This window comes from Corylus avellana, chromosome 3, assembly GCF_965113065.1.
Source record: "Corylus avellana chromosome 3, dhCorAvel1.hap1.2, whole genome shotgun sequence".
NCBI classification, from domain to species: Eukaryota; Viridiplantae; Streptophyta; class Magnoliopsida; order Fagales; family Betulaceae; genus Corylus; species Corylus avellana.
The window spans coordinates 8,750,099-8,774,087 of NC_142492.1; the positions used below are offsets into that span (position 1 = coordinate 8,750,099).

Genomic DNA, 23,989 nt, shown 5'->3' on the forward strand with positions numbered 1-23,989 from the left:
AGATTAAAAAAATAAATGGAAAAAGAAAATGTTGAATAAGAAAATATTGAATAATGGGCATTCATGAATATTTTTTGTGATGATTTAATATTTTATGTTAAAAAGACATTGATATTTGGGTATTGGTTGGAATCCGGTAGAGATATAATATAAAATAAATTTGAAAGTGGGTAGGGGATTATCTTTTGTTTTTTTTTTTCCTTTTTCTTTTATTTTCTTTTGAAAAAGTGGACAAAATGAAATAATAAGTAATAATTATCACCATTATTATTTTTTATTTTTTTATTAATATATTATCTCTCCTTTTGGCTTGCGTGCTTTTAATTTATTATATCTCTTTTGGGTGAATGGTAAGTAAAATTTGGTTGCCAAGAATTGAAGAAATTGTTTGGAAAATGAAACCAGAGGGCTTGTCTAAGCCAAGCATCCTTTTTTTTTTGGGTAGGTGACACAAGCATTACACTTGCACAAGCAACAAGAGTGATAAATGTATAACCAAAATCATAATTTTCTTAATATCAAATCTTTTTTTTATTCTACTTTTTTGCTTTTTCCACCTTTATTTACTTTCTTTTTTTCCCTAATCTTTAAACTATGGATCGATTAAAAAAAATAATAAAGGAGGATTATATCAATTTGGAGAAAAACTTTGTAAAATACAAGTCAGTTAGTTAAATAAAAAAAAAAGAAAAAAGAAAATAAACAAACAAACAACATCAGTATATGCATTCCTTTGCTTAAGCAAAACGTATTATCATTGTTGTTTAGGCTTTTACTGCCCAAATGTTGACTTGGTAAATCACTTTTCACAAGCAAATGGCCAGAAAAAGAACAAACAAAAAAAAAAGTAATACTCCTACACAAACGTATACATTGATGGTTAGTTCTACTCATCCACAGCTTGTGAACTAGCTCCCACCTAACATATTAGTTGGATCATATGGGTTCCTCTTAATTATAGTTTATACAGTTACTTTACAAAATGAAATGACATTTATTACCTCAGCTATAAATAATTAAACTCGATTGTGATTGACAGTACATCAATTTGTAAGTTCTCTTGACATTTGTCACGTTAAATTATTAAATAATTAAATTTAATTGTAACTGATGTGATAATAAGGTGTATATTCTTTTGAGTCGATGTTTTTAGGAGTGATTTCTCAAATTAAATAGATCTGGGTTGAGCATTCAATGAGTCTGAGTAAGTTTTTTTTAACTAGTTGTTATGGGAAGGGAAAGTCTAGGGGAGACCCATCTAGATATAGTCAATTTGTTTAATTTTGTTATCACTTCCAAGACCCAAAGGGGAACTTTGGATCATCTCATGTGCTTGGATTTTCAAGTGGATGTTAGTGGCTGCACATGGTAAAAGCCTTTTAGTGCATCCTTAACCTATTCTTACTGTTCTTATCCACTCCAAAAAAAAATTATTTAAGCCATAGTGGAGCTAATCCTCTTTTTCCTTTGGAAACTTTGAAAGAATAATGTAAACTTACATTTTGACACCCCACCACACCATGTCATGGTCCAGACAGGTTTCATTTGTTAATGCTTTTTAGGGCAATGTTTTTTTTTTGTTTTTTTTTTTGTTTTTTGTGTTTGTTATTATTTTTTCTTCTTAAAACAGAAAACAAAGTGGAGAATATTAAAATATTAATTTAATTTACCATTTCCTACAATCTAAGCTTATAGGATAAGTAGTCATTTAATAGAGTATCAGAGTAAAAAACCTTAAATTTTAATCTTGTTTCCAGCAATTTACCTCTCATTTCAATTAAAATTTACGTGTTGAGTCTTACTTATTAGGGGGGAGTATTAGAATATTAATTACTTGATTAAATTTACCATTTCTTACATGTTTAAGCTTTTTTTAAAAAAAAAACCATGGTTAAGTTTTTGGAATAAGTAGTGATTTAACATAAAATGAAAAACCGTTAACAAACAAAGTTTAATTTTTTTTCTAAATTGGGTTGGAGAAAATTATTTCAACACAGTTTATTAAAGTGACATATGTTATAGCGCACATGATTTTCATATACAATTTTTAATAAATTGGGGAAAGATAAACATTGTTTGGAGTTTAAAGTAATAGCACTCCTTACTTTTAACACAAAGCTTTGATTTATCTTCTTTTTCTTTTTTTTTTTCTTTTCTTTTTTCTTTTTTCTAAAGATGTTTAATCAAAGTGGGCTACAAAATGGGAGAAAATGGATGTGATCGCCCTCAAATAGACAATAACAATATTGATTTAAATATGGGGCCACAAGCATTGACTAACTAAATACAAATAAACAAGTATATTATTGACAAAGATTAGAGGTATATTTTTCTAAACAAGGTTTTAGGTAAGCTACCAAAAACAAAGGAAATAATAAAGAAATTGTCTTTATATATATATATATATATATATATATATATATATATAGTGAAGAGGTCGATGTACATTAGCTTCCACAACTTTCATTTTCGCTTTATTTAATTATCTAATATATCCGCCTGCATATATATGCATAATTGTCTTTATTTTATTTATTTATTTATTTTTCCATCTATTTGTTATTCAGACCTAACTTATGGAAAGCGATAGGGCATATTTAAGAAATTTTGACAGTAATTAGTAATTACCACTCCAATTTACTTTACAGGTGTTGTATGTCCATGTCAAAAAGACCTAGACTGGAATTTTTTAGCATATTTTTTTTATTTAAAAAAATATATAATTTTAGTCAATAAGAAGGAGAAGGGGTTAAGGGGATCTTTTCCGTTGTTAATCCGAATATAGGAAACATGCGGTAAATTTGCCGGAAAACTTCTGAACACATGGTAGGAAGTGACCAATTTAACAATCGGGTGTTTTTTGAATTTGCATAAAATACTGACTTTTGAAACCGAGAGTAGCAGAGCTTGTGACTACTGGAAATAAGGATTTAGATTCGTAACAAATGTAAGACAGTCGTTCTTATGGGACTTATTTATCCAAACAGGTGAGTGGATTATTACCCGAATTACTAGCAATCTGACTAGCAAAATTACTGAGAATCTACGTACCCTGGGCAAAGGTGAAATGCTGAAATAGGTTAATTATCTTTATTCTGTACTTATCTAATTTTTTATTTACTTAAATATACTTTGCTGAAATGTTGTGCCAATAATCAACATGTTGAGTGCCCAGGAAAAATGTTTAAGAAATGAGGAGGATGTAGTATTATTATTAGGTTATGGTTTTAGGAGAATAAAAAAATAGGATTGGTAACAATTGGTGAATTTGTGACCAATTAGAAAAGAAGTCTGTTCACTGTCAAGCTCAAAATTTTGGCTAAGTATAAGTCAAGTCCAGTTGGAATATTAGTCAAATTATTCTTTTTCACTAGACTCGAAATGACTTGGCCAATGTATTTCTTTGAGTATTTCTACGGCTATCTATCATCATCGTAGCTTCCCTCCTTTGTACAAGGAGATTCTTGCTCCCAAGATATACTTTTATCCAAGTATATCTTCATAGCCTCACATTACCATCAATAATAATACGATACGATACGTATTTTTTTTATAATACAAAATAAAAATATAAAATATAAAATAATTGTGACACGTGACACGTACAATTAAAACATGGTGTTTCAAACAAGAGTCACGTAGCAGGATTAGTTTAACGTGACATACCGTTAATTAATTAAGCCATAGAATAAATTGATAATGGAACCTATTTGAAACTAATGGAAAACTTACTGATTTAATTGTCAAAATTGAAATTGATTTTTTATTTTTTTCTATTATAAAGTGATACATGTTTATTATTATTGGTGCTGAAGTAGTACTATGACGGTTTTCGTCAAAATTTGAAACGAACGTTTGGAACGTAAAGTGATTTGTCATTTTTGCTTACCATAAAGATATTTAAATTACTTTTTAAACCTTAAGAAGCTGATTGTAAATCAATCCAACTCCTATTTGAGAAACAAGAATAAGAACATAGCTCCTTTGATGGGTTTCTTTTTTACATTTGATTTTTTAGCAGTAGCAGGCTGGGCTACCCTTCTGCTCCAAAATGCCTGTGCTCATAGGGAAATTTCATAGAGCAAGAGCATAGTTTAGTGGCCCAAAAAGGGCTAAAAAATATCAGAGCCACTTGGGTTATGGTTAATTAATTTTGAGGATCGGCCCTTGGTTGATGTCTCTAGGCTGAGACTTGGGCTTGAAGACTCCTAATTAATAAACAACTGAATACCTCTCATTTTTCGGGCTGAATAATGCTACTTTTTACATATATTTTATTATATGCCGAGCAATTTTGGCTGACGCAGCATGTTTTAAGTAGTTTTCATATTAGTTCTTTAAAAAAAAAAAAAAACTTAAAATACGTCACATTAACCAGTATAAAATATGTGTAAAGAATAGCATTACTCTTTTAACATTATGCTTACAATATAAGGGAGAAATTTGTCTATCACAAACTTGGTATTGTTCCAAAATCTATCACATTGGTGCTTGGATTTTAAAAAATAAAAATAAAAAGCCAAAGCCTGAGACAAGCCCTTGCCATCTCCGCTGGAAAGTTGGCAAGGTTTAATACATGAGAAATGCTTATAGTACTATACCTTTTACTATAATTTTTTTTATAAATTTACGTAACAGTCTACATTTTACGAATTATGCTTGCACACCAGGCTGAGGTGAGTCCAGATCCCTACCCACTTTAGGGCCTAGTCTTAGCCCAAGTCATGAAATGAGACCAAGTTCATTCTAAGTATAAGAGTTTGGGCCGAGTCAGAATGAAAATCAGCCTGTTTTTATCCATTGTTCACAAGTAAGCAGGTTGCTTATATATATATATATGCTATTAAAATTTTAGCTGGTCTGCAACTTGGCTAGCTAGGTCTTACTCCAATTTGGTTATATATATATATATATATATATATATATATATATATATATATATATATATATATATTTCATAATTTATGCCATAAAAATGTGAATAAATTTATGCTACAAAAAACTTTGGAAACAAATAGGGGTATGAGCTCTCTCATCAAGAATTATAAAGAGAATTCAAATTTGAAACGTTTTGATGGTATAATTAATGTAAATAGAAGATTAGGTTGTGTGGGTGTCAATTAGTCAATAGAGAGGGAAGAGGGCTACCATGCAAATTGCAATATATAGTCCAATGGACCATGGTTCCCAATGAATCCGGGTGCTAGTGGTGTGCATTTTTAAAGTCCATGGGTCAAAGCTAATTGTCATCAAGCATGTGTAACAATGGACCTAATATTACATGGACTATTGTAAAGTGTAGAGTTAAGATTCAAACACGTGACCTAATTAATTCTGATTAGGTCACTCTAAATCCTAATTATCAACTTGTTGGGATCTATGGGCTCAGTTCGATGAGAAAAGTCGTTTTATTTTTTAGTTTTATGTTTTTTCGTTTTTTCTTATTGTTGTTATTACTACCATTATTATCCAAAGATCTGAACCTAGTATATGTCCCATTGTCAATTTGAAAAATCCTTTTTGTATTAGCCTCACTCTATGCCTTATAACATGACAAACGATGGGATTTTTTTGGCAAGTTGATCAGCTTGATTAGTCTCATCATTATCAAGAGGAGGCATAAGTTTGTTGCATGACATCAAGAGAATATACTGACATCTACCATATGACAACTAGTTGGTGCCAATTTTGAAGCATCATGCAATGACTCCCACAAAATTGCCTTGGGATCTTCCTTTTAATATTTTCATTAATTACATAACTAAATGTCATCTGGAACATCGAACTTATCACTTATCAAATACCTTATCTTGGACAACAGTTTCCTCCAAATTGGGTCAGAAGACATTTTTCTAATTCAATCTATTCAACTGAAACATTTTTAATAAAGCATATGCTTTTTAGACACATGTTGCGTCTAAAAATTGTCAACGCTCCGTAAAATACAAGTAAAAAGGGCCAAACAAAGGCATCGGACAGATGCCACGTACAAATAGAAAGGAGTTGGAGTTCACAGCCAAGATTCTTAGGAAACAGACAGTTTTTGTTGTATCCTTTGGTCAAACTCAAGCTTGTTTGTGACGTAAACCTAAAAAGATTTAGTTATTTGGCCGGCTATGTGGTGGTTACATAGTGGAGAAGATGATGAACATGGTCTCCTCAAACTGTGCTATATATTGTCTTTCTCTCCAACATGTCTTGCTGTCTTTTGCTTAATTGTTTTGTTTATATTTGGGTATCCAAAGGGTCAACTGCAATGGATATTCTAACCTAAACTTGCTCTCAACATGACAAACCACCATGTCAAGAGGGCTAGTATCGTGAAAAGGACAGTTTTCTTTCAAATTAGATTTGAGTGATTTTTTTTTTTTTTTTTAATTGATATTTGCCTTTAGAATACGCGTTTCTCACGTGCTCTATTTCAAAATTTGAACCCATTACATTTGATTACCTCGTCTTTGTTAATATTTTCGATCACATTAGCTTTCATATAAATAAGTAATTTAAACTTTATTTTTTATTTTTTTTGTCTTCTTAAATTCACTTTTTCAAATTGTATAAAACAAATTAAACAATTATAACTTTCTGGAAGACTTCAAGAAACATTGCTATATATATATATATTTTGTTTCCTATGGATCGTTATTCTCTATTTCAATCTTCGTAAGTCTAAAAAGTTATACTAAATTTAACAAAATCATCTCAAATGGATGTAGGAGTAAATTTATTATGACATGTTAATCTAAATAATATCTTAATGATATCGCGTCAAAAAAACACTTTTGATAAGCATATATAGTTAACTTTGTAATGATAATATCTTAAGAAGTTAAGATATAGTGATTTTATCCCAGCAGACATGTGGTATAATGCGAAATCAAATAGACCTCATAGTTTCGAAAAAGTAGAAGTAATTTTATACTCCACCCTATTATCTCCCTTTTCATCCTCGAAAAGCTGATGTGGCATGGCCCTCCAACCATAAAACTAATTTCTATGCACAAATGCTATGAGGGGGCCACGCTGACGTAAGTGGGATAAAATGGTAGAGTATAGAATTACTCAAGCATCGCAGATGATACCCATGAAAATTTGATAAATGTAGTTGGTATTTTTGTTTATGTTCTTTCTAATAATTTGAAAGTGTGCCACATCAAACTAATCAGCGACTACCACATGTATCATATGCTTCATTAATATAATTTTTTTAAAATATATATATTTTAAAAAAATTTATGAGTAGGCTCGATCATCCTCTATTGCTGGCCAAGGACTGGCCGAACCATCCCTAGCCATCAGAATAGCTTCTGGAGCTGTTATTGGAATTGCTGTCAAGATTAATTTTCTTTTTCGTCATTGTATTTTGAATTTTGTTCTTTGCTCACTTAAAAAAGAAAAAAGGGAACTTGCAAAGCTGTATGAACACAAACAAACAAAAGGCTTAGAGAAGCAAACCTAAAGAGATTCTAATCACAAAACTAAATTTTCTTTAGTAAAGAAGTGTCCATATATATGATAAGCGAATTAATTAACAATATCCAACATGCAGGACAATATTTTTTAAACTACTATTCTTTGGTTTTTCCCTCATCATTATCATAACTTTTGGCTTATCTTCTGTCTCTTTAATTTATTGGTAATGGTAGGTAAAGAAATCATGTTTATTTGTTTCAAAGAATGGCAAAGAACTAATGATGTTAATTAGCAGTGCAATATTATTGTCTGCCTAGTTTAATCAAATATTAATTACCGAATGATTTATTTATGCCATGTTACACCTTTTAACTTAAAAGTTTTGTCTTTCGACTTTGGTCCCTCCTATCATTTTGATGCAAATATTTTTAATTTTCACAGATAAGATAACTTGCCCCATCTCCCAACTGTCTTTCTCATAGCGATGATTAGTAAATATAGGTTTGTATTTAGAATATTAATTAAATGATCCAATGGATCATTCGTTCCTATTAATTTAAAATTTTGAAATAATTGATGATTAAACAATAGTATCAGAACAAATGTGTGAGTACTTTGAAAATTAAAGGAAATGAGTGCAAAATCTATATATAAGTAGCAATTATAGGTTGGATAGGGCTGATAATTTTTTACACAACTCACAAACTCGACACGAACCCAATACGAGATTAGCGGATTATAAACTTATGATTAATAGGTCTAACCCATTTATATATATATACTCAACACGCGATATTAATAATGAATGGAACACCTAGAAGAGAACAAGAACATTAGGTACGTTAGTTATGAGAATGGAATGAAAAGGAGAAACGGGTCACTTTGGAACCTTCCTACTTTTCCTAGAGGCCAACAAAGAAAAAAATTAAATTAGATACACTCATAGATGATGATATATTATCTAAGAAGAACATTTAGTGATTCACATATTCTAATTGTTAGAACCTTATGATTATTCGGGAAAGAAGATGAGACATTATCTATGACAAATGACAGTTGAAAGAACATTTAGTGATTCTATAATGCAGAGTATCTTATGAGTATTGGCAAAAGACAGCTGAGGATCTTCTTTATAGAAAAGTCTTACTAGGTAAACAGGGGATGCTTCGCATGGCTGAGAAAAAGCTATGTGAACGCAGAAAAAGCATAAAAGCATAAAAAAGAGTCCAAATTACACAAGGAAATGGGTAATAGTCATGAAGAGACAAGTCTCATGACGAAGCACTTGCTTTGTTGATTCTCCGATCAAACTCCTCAATATATATATTTATATATAAACCCACCAAAGAATTTGGATATATGCACTAAACGACGGTAGGATTATGTGGAAAACTACGATCTACTAATTTAAGCTAGTTTATTTAAGAGTTGTCTTCTTGTCTTGTATCTCATCAGCTAGCTAACTCTGTTGGCTTATTTTCTTTCTTCTCTTGGTAGGCAAACGTACAATGTACATTTTGTCTCCTCTATGAGTGGCAATTCGAATTTTACGTATCGGATTTGGGTCGTATTGAGTTATGGGTATACAACTATATAAACTAAATATAACCTAACTCCTTAATTAAATGGGTTAGACATCGCAACCGTAACACACAAATTTCGTCTTAGATATGTTTAATGGGGGAAGGCAATTTAAGAGGACCAAGGGGAATGAAAAAAATTTCTGTGATTGGGGTATTGATCACAAGATATTGGTATAGGTTTTGTTTGTTTTAGATTAGTGTGTAGAGAGACTTTGTAGCTTGTTTCAAAGTCTGTTTTTCTTCTATTTCTGAAGAAATTGTAAAGAGGTATAGTTTGTTGATATAAAATGGTTTCGCATATTGTATTAAAAATTGCCAGCTCTAAATGTTGCGTGTTAGGTTCAGATCGTGCCGTGACATGGATATAAGAGTATATAGATCAACCATAACTCGACTCATTTAATTAAACGGGTCAAACTCGTCTACCCTAATTTGATCATGTCAAAAATTACCGACCCTAACTAATCTCAACTTTGGAGTAAATACCAACTATTCGTTTATGCTACAAGCTTCCTTTGAATGAATACTTTAAAGCCTTTTTGATCAATCAATGAATCCTTTCTTAATTGGTAGCTATACAGCTAAAGGCATCCATGATTCTTCTGTCCAGGCTTTAGCTCAATTATGCAGGGCAGGTTAAAGGCTTTGCCCATAAGGCCTGACGCATCTATTTAATACTGCTTTTAACTTTGAGCTGTAAAGCTTTAAGTGATCAATTAGGCTCTCTATCTCACCAAGTTTTTCTTGCACATGTGCACCAAAATTATGCAGGAAGCTGCTGGGAAACATAAAGCATCAAAACCCTACCTTTCAATAAATGTGATAGGTTGCTATATACTTGATGAGGCCTGGCTACTTCACAATGCTGCCTAAGTTTTTCTTTTATACACTCAAAGAATCAGCCTACTATTCTCAAGAATAACTGGTTGGGAGGTATTCTCTGCCCTGTTGCAGTCACATGCACTATCTGGTTTTAGGTTTGCTTATTAAAGAGGGGGGAAATTATTCCAGCACCATAAGCTAGCCGACAGTTAGGGGCGGAACTAAAAATTTAAGTTTTGGGGAAACTAAAAAGAATACCATTTGGGAGGGGTAATCAATTAATTTTAGAGAGTACAATTTAAGAAAAATTTAAGATTTTGGAGGGCTACCACCCCTGCTCATACACCTAGCTCTGCCTCTACGTACTTGTAAATAATCTCTAAACAATCTTTCGGAACCAATTCTCTGGAATAAATAAGCAAATGTTGGTCTGACAATATTTTCCTCCGAATCAAACTTAATTTACTAAATTGACATGTTTTCAAAATCCTTGTGACAGTTAATGTACCATTTTTGTTTTGCAAAAAGACAAAAGTGTCCTTAATAATTTTTTAAAAAGACAAAATACCCTTATAAATTTGAAGAAAAAAAAAATATATTTTCTATCCAAATATAATATTTATTTGGAGAGTAATCCTCTCTCATCTCATGTGCTGTCTTCACCATTTTACGAAGTCCATGAAAAGCAGAGCCAATGGAAAAACCAAAGAAAAGAAAAGAAAAACAAACAAACAACAAAACGGTGCCACTGCATGACATGTGAGTGAACCCACACAAACCGGCGTGGTTGCCGCCATGTTACTCAGGTAAACCTCTGTAAAACCCTAACCATCATGTCGTTGTCGTTTTAAGTAAAAAAAAACAAAAACAAAAAAAAACTCATAGCTAGCTGTTCACCACCAACCTGTCGCTGTTACGGTCCACAGATTATCAAACCCTAAAAAAGTCCATGCATGGACCACCAAGACTTACTGGCATAGATTCTTTACAGCTTAGCAAATGGGGGTTGAAGACCACCCCGCTGAAGACTTTCATAGATTCTTTACGGCTCTTGGTAATGCCCAAAGGCCACGGGGGTTTAAAATTCTTCCCCGTGATATTCTATACATGTATAGTAAATACCTAGTTCGAGTAAAACCATCCTATCTTTTTATTTCGACACATCATATGAAAGCATGCACGGTGGCTTTGAAAATCTGATTCAAAGGGATACAACTATGTATTTCACGAAATTGTTTTCAATTTAAGTATTTACTAAATAGGTCAAAATGTAAATAGAGACTTAAAAGTTTGGATATAATGGCTCGATTGAACGAACCAGTGTGTCAAGTCTCAATACTAGGTCGGTCAATGGCTCAGTTAAAGCTCGTTTAACATTGATTGAAGCAAATTATTGTTTTAACCTAACCGACTTAACCTAAAAACTTCAGTTATCTCACCAACTATGTAAGCCTCGTAAGTCACGACTATTTGAAGACCTATAGGCTATTTTTCACTAATCTTAAAGAGGTTCTTAAACACCTTTTAAGCCTAAACAGACTTGATTCCTCTTTTTGTTTTTCATCAACCAATCAAACCACATAAAAAAACCTTAGGCCACGTAAAAAGATTTGTAGCCTGAGTATTACTAACACAAGAAAAGGATCTTTAGCAAGTTAGAGGACAACTTAAAAGGGATAAAAAAATATATATATTCCAAAATGGTAGATTTTTTTGAATATAAAATAAAACAAATTAAAGAGAATTGACGAATCCAAGGCTGCAATTAGCAACTCTTTCACTGTTGGGATTCGACTATTTGTCGGGAGTCTTGGACAGACAAAAACATAGTAAAGAAAGCCAGCCGCCTCTCTCCTTCACACTCATAATTTTCTTCCCCACTTTTTATTATTATTATTATTTTTTTTTTCTTTTTTTGTTCTTCTTTTTGACTACTTTTAAATCTATTAAATCATAGGGTACGAATAACAGTAGGGTTCGAATTGTATAAATTATAATATATTTGAATTATCAGAGTAAACAAATTGAAAGGAAAATAATAGCTACAAATCTTATCCTGTCAGAACTTATTAAAATAACAAAAATTAGTAACTTGGTCAAATTACATGCTCAAGAACAAGTATTTCGTTCCAAAACATGTCCATCAATGATTGAGCAATCCAGTAAATCTTCGCAATCATAATCTACACAAAAATAGAGACGGGTTTGGATTGCATGCTGTTTAGATTTAATTTTATTCATTTTTTATAAAAAAAAATTTAAAATTAAATATGAACCGTTAAAAAAGTTACAAGAAATACCCTCTAATTTTGTTTTACACATAATCCAAATCTACCCATAAATTAAAAATGTTTAATTTGATTTCATCCACAAGCTCAAAGGATGATATGGTAGGACGAGAAAACATATATTAATTTAATAGATTAAATCGAAAAAATTTCTAAAGAAAAACTTTTTTCCTAATTTTGTTCTTTTCCCTTTGCTACAAAACTACCAAACTAAAATTCAAATGGGTGTTTTTTCTTCCTTCGTGTGTGAACGTCTATATGAGAATGAGAGGGCTAGGATTGTGGTTGGCACCTAACATCGGAATAGGAACTTCTCCATTTCATTTTAATTGAATATTATCCAGTTAGTTATAGTGGATAAACATTTTTGTCTTTTCACTTTTTGAAATGACAAAAATACCCCTTCACTTTATAACTAACTGGATATTATCCCGTTCAAATGAAAATGGAGATGGTCTTTTTTTTTTTTTTTTGAATAGGAAATGGAGAGGATCCTAATTCCCTAACATCGCACTCGGAATCAATTCACATTTAATGTAACATTTGGGGTTTTTCAAAAGGACAAAAGAAAATTGGAGTTAAAATCAAACAAGGTAGTGATAAAAAACATTGATGAAGAGACAAGATGCCACATGTCGTTTAGGAGCTTAGGATCAATCGCATTCGAACATAACATCTCTACGTGTCAACAGGTTTGCAAGTTAGGTGACTTGCAACGCGATACAATGTCTAAGAGCAGTAACAGCAGACTCTCTATAGCCCATTATCTTCCTTATGTTTAGGAAAAATCTTTAAAAAATGACAAAAAACACTCACATCAGAAGCCCTAAATATAACCAACATGAAAGGGCATCCAATGCATTATTAAATTATAAAAAATTGATTATCTCATCTCTCTTTCACATGTCCCAATAATTCTCTCTTCTCTCTTCTTTTTTATCGGTTACAATAATAAAAATAAATAGTATTTAATTCATGTAAGAAAAAATAAAAAATAAAAATTATGAATTTTTTATTTTTTTTTATAGAGAATCAAAAAATAATTTTATTCTATAAATTAAAAAAATAATAATAATTAAAAAACTACTACTAATGGTCTAATAAATGTATTTGACTTGATAGCGTTGGAATAATGTAGGCGCTATCAATTGTGTAGGTCAGCATGATGCGGCATGACAAGACACTTTTTATGCGTGTGACGTATTTTCATAAGATTATTTGAGGCTTTTACTTGCTGAGCTGTAGACTAATAATTTCCACTTGTAAAACTGTTAATCTTACAATTATAACTGCACCAAATGACCCATAGGGCTTTAGGGTCGGGGCATATCTTTTGAAGACTTAAGGTTTAAGTCAAGTTGGCCTACGTGCCGTTTTGTTTTAATGTAGTTTTAAACTTAGGAACAATAATGGGACATATATTGAACTAAATTGTGCATAAGTTTCAATTTTTTGTTGGATGTATTTTTTTTTTTGACATGTCCGCACAAGACGAGTGAGAAAAGATTTAAACTAATGATCTTCGCTTCATAAGACGTGATGCACAACTGATTAAGATACTCTTTGAAGACTGTTGGCCGTACTTTTGATCAGGAATAGTAGTAATGATACATGGACATTGCAAATAATGCAATTATCTAGGTGGGTGTTACATTTAAGATGATTTATATCAATTGCACAATATTCACCAAATTGGTTCCAGTAACTGATTGTTGTTACCTAATTCCTTGTTCACAGCCATTTTGCTGAATAACACAATAAAGGAAGAAATAAATAAAGAGAAGAGACTCGTAAAAGTCTCAGACATCTCCTGGCACTTGGCAGAGTTGGCATAGTAGCATTAAGATTTATCTCTGACATGTCTCAGTAAAGAACATGTAGGGGTAGGGTTCCGGGTTCCTAGGGCTGGGCATTGCCCACCCCACCCGGTCCGCCCGACTTGGCATCTGTGAATTGACTTGAACCGCCACGTCAACTCCCAATAGGCGTCGGCTCTTGTTTCTAGGAACATGGAAGCTTTTCTTTGGCTAGTAAATATCAGAAAACCACTAGGGCAGTAAAATCCAACTAAGCGTGTGGTAAAATTGCCGTCTTTCAAATAACAGTTTTTACGTATTAAAAAAGACAAAAAAAATACAGCAAGACCTAATCATATAGCCAATTCTAACTTCATTAGTCAAAATTCATTTATTACACTCCTTTTCTTTTTCAACATGTCCCAATAAGTGGAGGAAAAATGGAAAGAAAATTCATTTATTACACTACTTTTTTTTTTCAACATGTCACTATAAGGGGAGAAAAAATGGAAAGAAAGATTCGATACAGTAATGTTTTTAGTAGAACAAGATTATTTTTATTCATTTAAATTGGATAATATCAAATTAATTATATTAGATTAAAGTCTACTTAACTCCCTTAAACTATCATTCTAATGACAATTCACAATTCACAATTTACCCACCAAACTACTAAAACAATGACAATGTGCTCCTAAAACTAACAAAATGACGAAATTACTCCTATAAAATTTTCATTAAGACAAAAATACTCTTAAAATTTGAAAAATAAATAAATAAATAAATTTTAGTATTTTTGTTTTTATTTTAATGAGGGTAATTTCATTATTTTGTTAAAATTGATGCTACATAACCGTACAGTATATTAATGTCATTGTTTTAGTAGTTTCGGGGGTAAATTGTCGTCATTGATAATTTGGGGTGGTAGTTTGAGAGAGTTAAGTGGACTTCACTCATTATATTAAAATGATCTTTTAGTCTTTTCACTTTTTAAAATAACAAAAATACACTTCTAATATAAGTGATTAAATATTATTAAATTCAAATAAACTAAAGATGATCTTAATTCGTTTTAAGCAACTTTCACAATTGAATATTATCCGGTTCAAATAAATTGAAAATTATCCTAATTCATTTCAAGCAACTTCCGCATCAAATAAGATTCCTCATTTAACTTCACTAGATTCTCTTTTCCAACAACTGGACCCAAGATTTGATTGTGACTAGAGAGATTACTTAAACATAACCAAAATGATTAAAATTATTCAATTAAAGGGGGAGCTAATGGCAAAGGGCAAAAGAGCATCCAAAAGAGAGCCTTAATCCAAGAATGTTCTTCCAACAACATAACCCCAGGATACCAAGAGAATCAATTGAACAAATATGATTTAAAAAATCAAGTCAACTATTAAAACTTGATAAACTTCAAAAGTCATTCTGTACACATTTTGTGCTGTATGAAAACAAATTCCCTATTGTTCTACCTACTATTCTCTTAATCTCTATGCCAGCCAGCCAGCAAGAACAAGCTTATGGAGCTCATCACTCCCCACCAACAACAAACACCCTTTTACTTTTTCCACCTGTTTCCCCCTATTCTAATTCAAATCCTTCTTCAAATAAAGTAGAGCTTTTAAGATGGTGGTGAGCCCCCACCTCCTTCAAAGTGTCTGTCTGTCTGTCTGTCGAACCAACCAAACCCAACCAACTATAACAACTACCATCACCAAATCCCCCCCAACACCTTATCTCTCTTTTTATGTACACAAAGCCCAAACCTGAAGCAAAGAATATTAGGCTACAACTCTCATTTAGTAAAAAGAAAACCCTTTTAAGAATAAGATCTGATCAATCCCAAGTTGTACAGATTCCTTCTCACCAAGCTCCCAAGTGAAACCAGCACTGCCCCACCCACACCAACTGCTTGTTCTTCCCTCTCCACCTTTTTATGGCACACCAATGGCAGTTCCTTTACTTTCAAATTACTCAACCCAATTCTCTGTCTAACACCTTCAATGATTTTTGGATCTGCCGGGTTCCCAATCGCATCTGTCACATAAAACACATTTAAAGCCATGTCCCCTTGTGTTGATATTTCCGCTCTCGTCACATTTAGCCCATTCTCTCGAAACGTTCTTGTCACATCCGCCAAAAGCCCCCGACTATCAGCAACGCATAGTTCTAGCCTCACACCCTGTAATCAAACAAACTAAAACCATTAACACATTTTATTGCACACTCATAAATTCATAAAGCCACACATGAAGAAGAGCACATTTGGTCTTCCAATTTTTAAGGACGACAAGCTTACTTTTTGAAACCGTTAAATCAAACGAGCATAGAACATTACCTGAGACTCTCTTCTTTCGACGGCCGCTTGTAGGCACAGGATCACACGCTGCCTTTCGGGTTCAGAACTGATTGGAGTCCCATCTGTGTGCCTAATGTAAAACTCCTGAGAAACAAAATCAAGCACAAAATAAGTCAGAAAACCGAGTAAAATACTAAAAAGCCTAAAATTCTATACAATTTCCAATTCAAAGTAAGTACCAGATAACCGTAGTCTCCACCAGTGGTGATGGTGGCATGAAAAACAACATATCCCATGTCAGTCATCGTGCAAACAATATCAAAGAGAAGCTTGGACCGGTCCTTGCACTGAACATTCACCACGGAGTAACCCCGCTCGGCCCAATTCTGAACCGTGACGACCGGGGACTCCACACCGGCCTTCAAAATTGGTTTTCTCTCATAATCACGATCAGCAAACATCATCTGATGCAGCCTCCTTTCAGTGTGGGTGACAGCCATAGACACCGAGGTCCTGGCACTGCAAATATCGTCAGCACCCTTGAGCACATTCCTCAAACGTGCCTCAATTCTGTCTATTTTCTGCGAGTCCTCAATGGGGCACCCGGAATCACAATCCTTCACATAGATCAACGCTGCGATTCGGCCATTGTGTGTCCAAACTTTGGACTCCACCACGTTGCATTGAAGGTTAGCTAGTACCGCAAAAACCTCGGAAAGCAGACCCACTCGGTCGGATCCGGTGAGCTCCAGGGCTGTCAGGCCGTTATAGTCGCTGGTTCGACCACAATGAATGGTGCGCATGGACTGTAAAAAAATCAAACACACATATTAGTCCCCAATTGGTTTCCAAAACGCTCTAAATCAGAGCATTAAATTATTAAATGTAAACTAATTATAACTACCTGCTCAATGTAGCTGATAACGCTCTCATCCGTCAGTTTGTCTCCGTTCTGATCAGTGACATGGAAAACTGCGAGAAAAAATGGTGAGAAAACGTTAAAACATGTTTGGGAAGCTTCTACGAAAATTCCAAGCACCAAGAACAAGACTTTGGGGGGTTTCTTCTTACCATCCATGAACCAGCTTGCGTCTGAAGATATGTAAGCCTTCTTTATGGAAAGGTTAAGATCGGTGAGAACCTGCACGGCCTCCAGTAAAATCCCATGTCTTCTAGCGCTATCGACCTGTAAATCAAGTAAAAGTGAAAACCAAAAAAATGGGTAATATTTTCTGTGACTTTTTCTTTCCTGGGAAAATTCAAAGCACGTGGTTTGGGGGTTTCGTGAAAGGCTTACCGTGACCAGAGTCGCAGAGGGGCAAACGGCATTGTCGATGACGACCCTGCGCAGAGAGAGAGTGAATGGTCAAGTCAGAGAGGGAGACACTTTTTTCTTTCCAAGATTTCTTCTAGATTTTGAACTGGCAATTAGCAAGGGTCTTTGAAAAGTCTTTGTAAGACATAAGAAATTTCGGAGGAAAAGTCAGAAAAATAATTTAAAAAATATGAAATTCGTTTAATTACTTTTAATTAATTAATTAATTAATTAAAAGTCGGTGAAAATTTGGTGCACTAATTACATATTTGCATCAAAAAAGGGAAATCAGGGGGAGATCAAACTCGGTTCTCAGAAAGATTTTCTAGAAAAAGGAGAGCAGAGATTGCAGGGTTTTCACGAAAAACCTTAAAATCGCTAAATTTGTACCATGATCACGTTGATTCGGTCTGAAACAACACAACCCAATATCAAAGGGGAAGTTCAAAGCGGAGAAAGTTCGAAATTAAAGGCCAAATCAAACAAAAATCCAAAAAAAATTTGCAAAATCAGAAACCCAGACACAAAAAGAACTGAAAGGTCGACTCAGCACACTCACTGTTTTTCTGTGTGTGCGTGAGAGAGAGAGGGAGAGGGAAGAAGACTCATAAGAGGCAAAGCCTGACCCAGAAGCTAAAATTCGTAGAAGGAGAAGGAACAAACCTTGGAGTGTTCATTCGAAGCACAAGCTTCTCGTATTCGTTCCCACTAGCAGACCACTCCATCTCCATCTTCCTTTTCTTTCTAAAAAAAACAGAGCACTCCAAGAACGAACACAAAACCCCCCCTAAAGAAGCGCCTTTCTTACACTGCTCTCAGCGAACCCTCAAAACTTCTCTGCCCAAAAAACGCTGCAAAATCTCTCGCTTTATTGCCTCCAAAAACCCTCGTCTCAATCGCTATTAACAACACCCACCAAACCCTTCTCTCTCTCTCTCTCTCTCTTTGAAGCGCAAAGCACGCCTTGTTCTTAACTCTCTGCCTCTCTATGTCTGTATATATATATTTATATTATTGCTTTAAAATATATAATATTTATTTATTAAGCGAATATTTTATTGTTTCCAAATACACTCCTCCAAGCAAAGGGGCGCCTGCCCGAGACCCTGCCCGCCCTGACCCTTCTCTTCCGCCACGCGTCACTAACGCCTTTCTTCGGTAGTTCAAGAGTCCAACTCGGATGCCACGAGAGCGTCTCTTTGCTTGGATTGGACTCAATGGCCCACGTGGCGACCCGGTAACTTCGTAATTACGCTGTGATTTTTTTTTTTGCCGACCCGAATCATTACGTCCACACGTGGACACTACGTCCATACCACGTACACCACACCGCCCCCCTTCGTATCGGCCTTTCCTCTGTCCTTGTTTCGGCCGGTTTTCTGATATTTGGTTCTGCTTATAACCGTTTTATTTCCCTGTCCTGCCCTCGTTCAGCTTCACTAAAATCATCCACCAGCAAGGGTTAATTAGTAATTTCGGAGCCATAATTGACAGAATAAGGCATATTCCCCTGGTACGTGAGATGGGTGAGAGGACAAATTAGCCGACTGGCGTTTCAAAAGAGTTGGTTTGTATTATTTGGTGATCTCATCAACCTTTTTATGAAATCTGACATAAATTTTAATGAATTATTCATTGCAATTTGCTTCTTTTTTTTTTTTTTTTTAATTATTACATTATTGTGTGTTAAAAATTAAAATATTGTTCATGATAAAATAATATCAATGATTCTTAATCCTACTTGTTTAGGTGATTACATTACATTGACCTTTCACGTTTAGAATAAACTCCCATGAATTTAAAGAGAGATTTCGCATATTTTGTTAAAAGTCCAATAATATAGATATCCTTAATTGGAGTTGTGAACCTCATGAGCACGTGAAAGAACGAGAAAGAATCTTTACAAACTTCTATCCATAAAAATATAATTTACATATCATTAATTGGCTTTTTTCTGGGTTTAGAAGCTATTTTACAGTTAAATATATATATTTTTTTTTTATAGAATATTTTGTTGCATTTAGAGTACTATATATGATATGACAATATATACACAATTAAAATATTTGAAATAATCTAATGAAATAGAATTTTAACCATAAAAGAGTGATTTCAAGTAAAATTGAGATATTATTCCTTTTTATTGTAGCATTAATATTTATTTTCTTTCTTTAAAAATTCTCATATATATATATAAACTACAATTCCTTACAAATTTACTCTAAAATAAAATAAAATAAAATTTAAGATCATTGATGTGAGAGAGAGCGGGGCCGGGGGGGCACTGGGAATGCTGTGAGGCCACCCTCACTGTAGAGTTTTCCTTACAAGAATGAAGTGGTCCCACGTGATTGGTTGGGCAGCACAATTACGCGCATGACTCGTAACGTAGTCGTGGAGGCACGCTTTCGGACTTATTATGTTTTCCTTCCTCACTGTAGAGTTACCCTTTTGAAATGTTGAAACCTCCGACACGTGTCGGACAACGAGAAATGTCAAACCGAATGCTGTCATGGCCCACCATTTTGGGCCCCCCCAGGCTGACCCTCGTTTTCCTCTGACCCATCACGTGGAGGCCCGTCAGAAAACACGTTCCCTGGCTGGTCCGATGTCTCTCGCCACCGACTCTCTCCTACGTGGCACTACCGAAAAAAACCCGTCCCAACGGTAACGCCGTAACGGTCCCCCCCCCCCCCCCCTCCCACCTCCACCTTTCAAAAAGTCCCTCGCCGTTATGCCGAACGACCCTCCACGTGGCAGTACGGGAGTCCCTCGACAATCTAAAAAAACTAACGACCGTTATGTTCGAGAGAAACGGAGCGTCGGTTAGAAACGACATGTCTGGCGGTTGAAATTGAATACACCGCTCGCCGCTTGGCCCTTTTTGGGTTGGTATTCAAGTGCTGTTGGCGGGAAGGTCACCGGATTCCCGCCAAATTGGACGGTGGTGGGTCCACGCCAAGCCATCACGGAAGAGATCCACAACACATCGTGGGCGGAAAAAGCAAAGGATGGGGCCGTAGGGGTGGAGAGGTCCCTCGTGTTCGACGTGGAGAGTACGAGGAGAGGCCCATCAGAGTCATGGATTGGTGACACGTGGATGAATGACAGCTCACCGGTCCCCACGTAAGATAATTTGATTTTTTTTTTTTTGAAAATCCCGCCTTTTCTTGGGCCTCTCGACAACTCCCCTTGGCTTGCTTTTTTGACCGTTAAAACGTTGGCGCCAAATTCGAAAACCAGATTCACACTCGAGCGGGGGCTTTGATGGGGGAGGTGGGGATTCCATACAGCGGCGCCGCATATCTCTCCGTCAGACACTCGACGCATGTTTTCGTGCGACGTGATTAAACATGTTCTGATTAAATTAATTAATTGGCTACAAATCGACATTCAAACTTTGTTCTTTTTCTTTCTTTCTAATATATAATTGAAGTGTTTTCCTCATACAATCAATACCTATTTTAATTAGAACCAGACCCAAGCAAAACTCTTTTATTTTCAATGAACGATTCTCAGATCATGTCACATAGTGAAAATGGGGGATTATTGTATTAGAGAAGTAAGGAACTCTAGAAATATAGGGGCGGTAATTCGCAATTTGAATCATATTAAAGGATTTGTATAAGATTATATGTCAAATCCTCAAATTCTAATTCATTAATTTCGTGTATTAGGTTCAGATCGTATCAAGATATGAAAATAAGACTATATAAGCCAAATTTTACTTAACTTATTTTATTAAATTGGTCAAACTCTTTAATTATAACTGATTAATTTTATCTTAAATTCGTATCATGTTCGCGGATCGTTTTAAAAGTTGTTAGCTTGGTCTGGTCTCAAAATACAGTGAACAAAGTACTTGTCCCACCTAGACACTCCATTGGAGTTAAAAATCAAACCAAATGTGATTTCTTGTCATTCTTGCTTTGGTTAACCTTTTTTGGGTAAATGGGTTTCCACATCCTTACTTTATTTGGTTGTATTGGCTGGCTGGTGTGAACAAAAAATAAGGCATTTTCATTGGACCTTTTATGTGGGTTTCCGCATGCAATGAATTTGGAATCTCGAAAGAAAAAGGTAAGTGAAATAGAGGATTTTGCACTTCAAAACCAGGCAAGCTTAGGGATGAGTCAAAGTAGCTGCAGCCTCCATGTGAGTGACTCTGTGCCTCAAGGGTGTTTCTTTCTTATATTTTGTTAACAAAAACTTGTCGGTCAAAAGCATGATTTTCTCACTCTTTCTTTGTTTGAATGTTTTCTGGAAATGGGTTTGCATTAAATGCATGTTTTTTTCTTCCTTTCCATGATTTGTAAATCAAATAGCTGGTTTTGTCTGCCCACATCCCAAAACAAGCCTCTTTGTTTAATTTTGTCACACCCTCAAAATGGTCTACTTTCCTAATCTATTAGACCAACTGAGCAAACCCAATCACATGGGGCATAGTCTAGGAGATCTTGATGGTCAGTGGCCACATTTGTTATGAGTAATCTCCCATTTCACTCTTTCTTCTTTATTCCTTGATGTACGTCAATAATGCTAGGTCAAATAAAAAAATTTGTCCACCTTCGACCACCGTACCGGAGAGGTCGAACCATCAAGATTAGCGATGTCAATTACCAAATAGCACGCTAGATGTGGTCACAACTATTCCTAATAGCTCCAAGGTGGTTGCATCCGGTTGAGGCAACCTTGCAAATTTTTCTCAAACTAATATAGTCGTGTCACATCACATCGTTACATCAGTAAATTTTTAAAAATATATATGTATTTTCTCAAACTTTTACTTTATTGTTGATGTTCTTTACAAACTACCAATCATGGGAACATGATTCTCTCCCGGTTCAAATGAATTACAAAAATATTTTTGTCTTTTTATTTTTTTAAGGGACACAAATATTCCTTTAATATAACTAATTAAATATTATTCAGTTCGGAAATGATCATAATTTTCAATTATGTTGATGCCTCTCAATGACAAAAATGCCCTTCATAAAAAAAAAATCTTAAACTTATATATATTTTTAAAAATTAAAAAAAAAAAAACGAAAAAGCAAGGAAGTTGCTGGTTGTGAATGATGACGATTGATGAGGCGGTGTAACTCAAATTTGATAGTGGTTCTATATAGAGATATTCGTCTTTTCATTCTCAATACCATCTCCCCACCATCTCTTCTATATATGAGCATGCCAAGTGGATTGCGACGTGACGGACCGTCTGATCACTATCGGACGGCTTATGTTTCCACTAAAGAGCAGGCAAACAAGATGATTCAGGTGGACTGACATTCACATTTCACACCAAGATAACGTAAATACCAAGCAATGTCTCAGCCCCCCAATTGGCTTTCCTTGCAACTTCGGAAATTGTTCTCATTTTTGTAAGCATTATACACATGGGTAGGAGTAAATCACTAACTATTCATTATTCTGAGTTTTTTTTTTTTTTTTAATTTTTTAAATAAAAGCAAAAAATTATAAATTTATGAAAATATACAAACTCGCATAATTAACGTGGTATCGGACAAAAAAATTAAGCAATAAAATTTAATAAGTTAGCTTAATTATTTAATGTCTCGTGTGTCTTTATGAGACTTGTAATAAAGTTGTAATATCGTTATCAAGTTATAGTAGTTAGATTATGCGTTACATAGCTTATTTTCATCCTTAATTTAGGGTTAAACAGATATTTGAGAACTTCATCTACAACAAATATAAATACATGTTAATGTATTATGTGCACAAGTTGTAAACAAATGAAAGGTAATCTGACTATAAAGAACCGTTGGCACTTAGTTTTGCACAGCTCATAGAGAGTATGTTGTGCCGTTGTAGTGTTTATTGTCTACCTATTATGAGCAACCTAAGAGCTGTCATTGAGTTTACTGTTTACCTATTCTGAGCAACCTAAGATATAGAGCCCACCTACCTCGAGCAAATAGACATGAATTCTTTTTTTTTTTGTGGGCACAACCTAATTGTAGCAAATCACAATCTATAAACTTAGGGCTTAGAAAAAACAAAAAAGTAAACTTAGGATTGGCCCTTAAAATAAAATATTAATAAATAGTTTTTCAAGTACTTTAAATGACTTCTCAATAATGTTAATGCAGATAGAATTTCACTTTCATTTTTTTTTTTTTTTAATGACAATTCAATAAAATTCTCTATACTTTCTCATTGTCTCCATTAATGAAATCTTTAAAATCATACACTATATATAAACGATTATAATCCATAAAACCTTTAAATTCATACCAAATCAAAAAACTTAATATAGATTTGAGAAGTGTTAGAGACCCAAATAAATGAACCTATATAGAAAAATTTCTAAATTGACGTGGCAAGGGTTTCTAAATTTTTTTTAAAAAAATGTAATTCTTTCTCCATTGTCTGCTACTCATGGTCTGCCACGTCAGTTTGAAAAAAAAAAAAAAAAAAAAAAAATTGGGTTCCTTTAC

The 23,989-nt window shown here is 34.0% G+C and overlaps 1 protein-coding gene across 1 annotated transcript; it reads right to left on the reverse strand.

The window, feature by feature from the left end:
- Positions 1-15,260: 15,260 nt before the first annotated feature.
- Positions 15,261-18,492, reverse strand: ACR7 (ACT domain repeat 7). Its single transcript, XM_059585694.2, has 7 exons — positions 18,192-18,492; positions 17,511-17,556; positions 17,285-17,399; positions 17,118-17,185; positions 16,453-17,019; positions 16,253-16,357; positions 15,261-16,096 (listed from the first exon to the last, which is right to left on the reverse strand). Exons 1-7 carry the CDS (start codon positions 18,257-18,259, stop codon positions 15,734-15,736), a joined length of 1,332 nt encoding a protein of 443 aa, XP_059441677.2. The 5' UTR covers positions 18,260-18,492; the 3' UTR covers positions 15,261-15,733.
- Between the last annotated feature and the right edge of the window lie 5,497 nt (positions 18,493-23,989).

Excerpts from the sequence above, each read along its gene's own strand:
- ACR7 (XM_059585694.2), bottom strand. The coding sequence starts at position 18,259 with ATGGAGATGGAGTGGTCTGCTAGTGGGAACGAATACGAGAAGCTTGTG. Across the intron at positions 16,358-16,452 it reads GTGGAGACTACGGTTATCTG|GAGTTTTACATTAGGCACAC; the intron begins GTACTTACTTTG and ends TTTGTTTCTCAG. Across the intron at positions 16,097-16,252 it reads TCGAAAGAAGAGAGTCTCAG|GGTGTGAGGCTAGAACTATG; the intron begins GTAATGTTCTAT and ends GTTTGATTACAG.